Source organism: Antechinus flavipes, chromosome 3 (assembly GCF_016432865.1).
Source record: "Antechinus flavipes isolate AdamAnt ecotype Samford, QLD, Australia chromosome 3, AdamAnt_v2, whole genome shotgun sequence".
NCBI lineage: Eukaryota > Metazoa > Chordata > Mammalia > Dasyuromorphia > Dasyuridae > Antechinus > Antechinus flavipes.
In genome coordinates, this window is record NC_067400.1 from 554,203,159 (window position 1) to 554,210,312 (window position 7,154).

Below are 7,154 nucleotides of genomic sequence, written 5' to 3' on the forward strand. Positions count from 1 at the left end.
TTTGAAGATTTAATTCTCTCCTTTTTTGTATTTGGTATATTTGTTTTTCTTTAATCCTATGATATCTCTCTTGTGCTCCATGGTTCTTTAGATTTAATTAATGATGGCTCAGTAATCCCTTTTTCCAATCCACTTAGTAGCTAAGAAATTAATTCATGTGGACCAGATGATTTAATTTTATTAAAGGTGGCAGAATATTCTTAAAAGTGTTTCTTATTTTTTATTTCACTTTTGTATTAGATATTTTTTGATCTTTCTAATCCAAGGACTATTCCACTTGACAGAGAAAAGGGAAGTAAAATGAAAATTTGGCACAGTACTATAGTCTCCTCTCAAGGGCTAGGGCAGTGACAAAATTGTATAAGAAATTCCTTTTCCTTCATCATCTTAAACTCCTAAATAAAATAAAGTCATTGACATGTTTATGATCTGTATTCTCTGAATTTTAATTTGATGATATAAATGATAAATTCCTTGAGGTAAATCATAAAAAAACCTTTTAAAATATATGTTTGTGTAAATATCACTGACGATAGTAACTTGGCATTAGAAATGTTTATTTCAATTGTAACATTGAAATCATTGAAATAAAATCCCTTGTAAAAAAAATTTTAGAGGAAACGAATAATGAAATTTTGTAAGTTATGGTCAGTGTTTATATCCTGACTTTAGAAATGGACACTGAGCTGGAAAACTGGGGAATTATAAAAGAAATATTCATTAGAAGAGCTGAAGAAACTGATCCTGGAAACTATAACCTAAGGATCTGCTCTTTTGTGAGTGGTATCACATTCTTCTTGTTGCTCTAGTTAATTAATCAGTTCATGGTTCATCCCATTATAGACAAATTCTTCTTTCCCCTTTGAATTTATCCTCGGTATGTTCTGTACCATGTCACTTTCCAGGAATAAGCAGAAAAAACAGATAAACAAGGCAATAAAACATGATAAGCCAGAAGAATAAGTGAGGATCTTGATCATTTTTTTTTTTTTGCTCATTCATACAACCTTTAATGTTATTCTTCCAACCCAAGAAGCCACATTTACCTAGTTGAACCCCCAAGCATAGGTGGAAAAGGATAAGCAAAGCTAGACTTTAGATAATCCATTTGCCTTCTCATTTTAGAAGATATAATGCTGATTTGGACTAGGAATTATTATTTTTTTTTTTATTATATGAATTGATTTCCTTTATTCTAGTCAGACTCTACTCTGAAATGGTATCTAATCTACTGGCTGCCCTGATACCTGATTATTGCTTACCTTCTTGCACATATTAAGGAATTCATTTCCACCCCTAGATCTGGTTCATATATAAAAAAAAAAGGTTTTGTGTCCTTGTTATTAAAGTCTTAACAGCAACAACAAAAATGGAGAGAGAGCATAGGGAAGTTGACTCGGAAAATGTGGCAATCAAGATAAGCAAAATCTCCATGTTTCCTATTATCTCACATTACCCAGTTAGTACACATTTCAGGTAGAAGAATTTATGTCAATTGTTCAGGGGCCTCAGAAAACTTATTACATCCTATATTCATGTCATTAACAACATAATTTCATATTTAAGTCACAGGAAATTATTTCAGTTTCAAAATACAATGTACATATCAATACATAGTATGTTGCATTATTATTATCAAGAAAAATGAGAATTTATATGGGGTTTTTAGTTTTGTAATGTACTTAAACATTATCTTACTAGTTCTTATCATAGCCTTGGGAGGTGTGTACTATTATTTCTCTCATTTTATAGATGAAGGAATTGAAGGTGAAATAATTTTAATTTCCCAGAGTCACAGAACTAGTTAGTGTCTGAGGCAGGATTTGAACTCAGATCTTCCTGATCCTCAACATAGAATTCTATCTACTGTGTCACCTAACTTCCTCCACATTAGAATTTATTGCAACTAGCACTATTGAATACAGGAAATATTCATTGAACATAACAATAGTATGTGATAAAAGCAACTACATTAGACTAAGAAATCAAATCATATGCAATATTTAACATATGAGGATGTTTACTTTAGAAAGCTAGACTCAAAGTCAGGAAAACATGAGTTCAAATCCTCCCTCTGAAACCTACTGCATGAGGTTTTTTTTTTTTTTTCCTTCCTGGGCTATTTTCAGGAGAGTTTACCATGTTGGTCAATGAATGCCTGGACAGATACATTGATCTTTTTCATATAACTCTACTTTTCTTTCCAACTTAACATTATTTCTCTAGGCATTATTGACTTTTGTGACTTTATCTATAGGAAAGAAGTCTACTCAATGATGTTACAATTAGACTCCAACCACACTTCATTACCTCCTTCCACCTTCTTCCTTATGGGTATCCCAGGACTTGAGAAGACTCACCTCTGGCTTGCAGCCCTCCTCAGCACCATGTATACTATGGTCCTAGTGGGGAACAGCCTCATCATGACTGTCATCTGGATGGACCCTGCATTGCATGAGCCTATGTATTATTTCCTATGTGTCTTGGCTGGTGTGGACATCATCATGGCAACATCTGTAGCCCCAAAGATGCTGAGTATCTTCTGGTCAGGCAATGGTACCATTGGCTTCACTGCCTGTTTCACCCAGATGTATATTGTTCATACAGCCACAGCCCTCGAGTCAGGGCTTCTGCTAGCTATGGCTTTTGACCGTTATGTAGCCATTTGCAAACCCTTGCACTATAATACCATCCTTACACCACAGAAAATTCTGGGCATTAATGTAGCAATTGTGGTAAGAGCTACCATTGCTTTGACCCCATTGAGTTGGATGGTGAGCCATCTACCATATTGTAATTCACGTTCAGTCCCTCATTCCTATTGTGAGCACATGGCTGTGGCCAATTTGGCATGTGCTGACCACACAATTAGCAATCTTTATGCATTGATAGGATCTTCTGTTGTGGTAGGCATTGATGTTACATTCATTACTGCCTCCTACAGTCTAATTCTTCAAGCAGTATTTAATCTTTCCTCTAAGAATGCCAGGCAGAAGGCTCTTAGTACATGTGGTTCCCATGTAGGGGTCATGGCATTATTCTATCTACCTGGGTTGATATCTGTCTATGTGGATTGGTGGGGTCAGGATATGGTTCCTGTACATACTCAGGTTCTGCTAGCTGACTTGTACCTTGTTATTCCACCCACTCTGAATCCCCTCATCTATGGTTTGAGGTCTAAGAAGATATGGCAGGGAGTTTGGAATACAATGGTCACCACCCTCCCATGTCATCATTCTGTCAACTCCCAAAAGGAAAGAAGACCTAAACAAGTGTTTGTGATGGGAGATACAAGATCTACATGTGAGATCTGACTTTTGGGTAAGGTGAAATATTGAAATTATTTAATTCCTTATAGAAACATTAATTATCAATAGGTTTGGACTGGTTTGACAAAGGTAGAATATGTAGTCATTGTGGTTTTGACTCATATAGATTATTGTACTTTGTTCTTCATTCGTGAAGATGACCAATGGCATCAGGAGAGTGATATCTTGACCAGAGAGTAAGTTGCATTTAAGTGAGGTGAAACTGTGCAAAGTCATCAGTCTCATTCTTTTATCCAAGATTATCTGAGTCCAGTGGCAAAGAATAGATGACTGGAGATGACCCTAGATGAATGGGAGACCTTGGACTTTTTAAGCTAAGGTCTTTCCTGCTAGGGTTCACAAAATAGAACAGAAATCTCTGTTCTCAAGGTAACATTCTTATATAATGAGGAACTGGGATTCGTCAATGAGCCTAATCTTTTTAAGTATGATTTATCTGTTCTGGTGACATCACCCCATGTGAACCTCAGAGCAAGCATAGATACTGTTTCTGGTCTCCTCATGGAAAAGAGGAGCCTTTTGTTTTTGTGCTGAGCCAATACTGAGTATGCTCACAGCCAAATCATTAGGAACACTTTCTTCTGCAACTGCATTTGGATGAGGAGTTTTATAAGCCTCTGAATTATAATCCCTGTGCCCATAATCCTGTTATTTTTGTCTGTTTTATCCATTTAAAAATCCTTAGATGAAGTATTGGACTAAGTGGTTTGGGTTTGGGTTTGGAGAGACTTTAAAGTTGAGAAAGTAATCTGATAGGTTTGTGTAAACTAGAATCCATGTCAGATTTGACATAAAGCTCAGCTGGATAAGGATTGAAGTCCCAAGTGGCCCGATTCATACAGCATTGAAGTAGATTAAAGGTTGCTGAGAAGGAATCACAGAAACTTTTCCATCTGCTCTACCACATTTGAAAATACTGTGAATATTACATGGAAAGTGTTATGAAGTTCAATTCATTCTCCCCAAGAACTAAAGTTGTATGAGGGAAAATATTTGTACACTTCTGTTCTTCCTATATATTTTCAGTAAATATTCTTTTGTAAAAGCCAATTGATGTTAATTTATTATATGAAACTGAAATGCTAATTACTACCACCTGAGATTGGGAAAAATACTGGAATTAGGACTTGACCACTGTCATTAGAGAAGAATTACTCAACCCTGTCACTTAGCTGTACTGACAACAACAGAAAGGAGATGTAACCTTGCCAAGGACCTGACTAGCCAGGGAAAGTGGAAACTAGAATAAGGATACCAAGAACTTATAAAGGATATAATTGCTACACATATAAGATAGTTTTTGCCAGGAAAAGATGAGATCATAGGAATGTAAAATGGAGACAAAAAGCAATGGAAGCCTTTTCTTGGTGGAAAAGGTAAAAAAACCAGGGTCAGAGTTAGGGCTACTGAGATTTAGTGAGCTATCATAAATTAAAGACTCATAATAGGAAAAAAGATTTATACAGTGCATATCAATAGTCATGAGCAATGTCCTGGAAATTCAATACTGTTAGATGGCTATAGCTGGCTCAGTTTAGGAAGCTCGCCATTTAGCATGACCCCAGCGTTGTAGTTTGTGTTGGGAGAATACAGTGGCAGGAGTAGAAACTTTGCGTTCCTTGGAAAGCAAATCAAATAGTTGGGAGCCTCCTTTTTATATTGAAATCCGGTCAGTCTTCTACAATGTCATTTGATGGGGCAAATACAATGTAAGGGATTATTTTTTTTTTTTTAAGAATCACTTTTTAAGTGGAGAGGTAGAAGACAAATGCCTTTAAAACAATAGACGTACTCTATCTCAGATTTTATCTCATATTGATAAAGGCAATTTTAGACAAAAGACAAAGACAAACTTTGTTTTTAAGTAATTCAGTGGTATTAATTTAGTGCTATGCTAAAAACCTTGGCCCAGTATTGTGGATGAGTAAAAAGCTAGGTCCTGACATGACTCAGAAATGAGACTCTATTGTTTTTGAGAATTGGCACATTGTTTTCAGTTTTTTTCTAGCCAGGAAAAGGTCCTTCTTTCCACAGCACTAAATGAATCAAGTTTAGATCCTGCTCCATGAAGTTTCATCCACTTTGCTTTTCTAATGTGAATATTTGACTGATCACTTTCATACTGTGATGCATTGTACTGACTAGTCATTGCAGTTAACTTCATATTAATTGTAGTGTGCCAGGATTGATAGCAATCTTTCTGAATTCTTTTTCATTAAAAACAGAATTTTCATTTCTTTCCATCTTATCCAAGAGCTCTCCCTATCATTCACAAGTGGTAAATTAGTGCTTTTGAGTGAAATAAAATAAGAAAGAGGCCTTCATTATGCTGTTAATTATCTATGGAAGATTTAGAGGAAAAGATGCTAGAAGCAAGACTTCATTAAAGGAGAAGTTATTGAGTAGCTGGAAGCTTAGTGTGTAAAGGGAATGACCATATATCAATGAAATCATAGGGTACCCAAAGACATTTAAGTTTAAAGAAGTATCACCTTTTAAAAATGTTAAATATCAGATTATAAAAACATATCATTGTAAAAAGACCAGTTGCATTTCAATTCCAACCTAGTGAACAGGAAATTCATAAAGTGGGTTACTGGGAAAAACTCTTGTTGAAAAAGTGCAGTCATAGAGATTCCATTTATGGATATGTTAACACTGACTATAAACTACCTTTCCTTTTTCTCTCCTCAGCTCTGTTCCAAAGAGAGAAAGAAAACTTAGGGAGAAAAATATACTCTTTTCTTAGAACTTGTGAGATGGATCAGGATATGCTCTTTCCTTGCCTTGCAGAAGGAAGGTACCAGTGAGTGCTGGGAAAGCTGAAGAAGGTGGACCTCCAAGGGAAAGGAGCTGAAACTATTCCTGATGTCAGCCTTTAAATAGCCTCTCTGAAGGTGATGAACATGCTCAAAACAATGCAGACAAGTGAGTTTGACTCATTAGGTGAGCTAGTTGAAAATAAACAGACTACATTTCAAGTATCATGGCTACCCTCATTCTTTGTGAATTGTTCTCAGTTTCTAGGTTTATATTCTCTTCCACATAGTATATTTAAAGATGTTAGGAGAAATCTTCAAAAGGACATGAAAGAACTGAAGAACTATAATATAAGGAAGATATATTTGTATTCTGTACCACAGGAGAGATTTCAAAATATCAGGTATCAAACCTATAAGACTTCTATTAGCAGCATAGTATCATCATTCAACACCATCCCATTGAGATGAAAATACCTCTCTGTCATACACTGATGAAGTTTACAGTATGTCTTGAAAATTATCAGAAAGTTTTAATACATTGTTATGGAGTATTTGTCTTGCAACCATCTTGTCTCCTGTTTAATTTATCTGATACAGTATCCACCACAGCAGACAATTGAGAGCCTTCAAGATTAAGAGGATATGGAGCTATAAAACCACAAAACAACATAATTATCTCTATGATTTACAAGACAAATTTGCTGTACATCTGTTAACAAGAGACTCAGTATCAAGATTTGCATTTAGATAAAGAACAATTTACTACATTTAAATGAGATACTTTCTGAAATTTTATAGTTACTAGAAACTGTTACTAGTATAATCACTCCAAAAGAAAACATGCCTATACAGATGTATTCCCCAATTTTTTTTTAACAGTTTACACTTAATGTTCTTATGGGGGTATTAGATACATAAAATATTCTTCTTGTTATTTGACTCCTTGTCTATTTTTATGATACCATGTTGTGTGATTGAATTCAACATCATTTAGATATTTGTCATGACCCCTTTGTAGTCTGAATAGAAACTATCCTGGTCCTTGATATCACCATGTGATGGT

The 7,154-nt window shown here is 35.2% G+C and overlaps 1 protein-coding gene and 1 pseudogene across 1 annotated transcript; both read left to right on the top strand.

The window, feature by feature from the left end:
• The first annotated feature begins 2,276 nt into the window (after positions 1-2,276).
• LOC127557406 (olfactory receptor 52I1-like) lies at positions 2,277-3,314 on the top strand. Its single transcript, XM_051990735.1, has one exon. It carries the CDS (start codon positions 2,277-2,279, stop codon positions 3,312-3,314), a length of 1,038 nt encoding a protein of 345 aa, XP_051846695.1.
• A 2,915-nt stretch (positions 3,315-6,229) lies between these two features.
• Positions 6,230-6,842, top strand: LOC127555292 (cyclin-dependent kinase inhibitor 3-like; annotated as a pseudogene).
• The last annotated feature ends 312 nt before the right edge of the window (positions 6,843-7,154 follow it).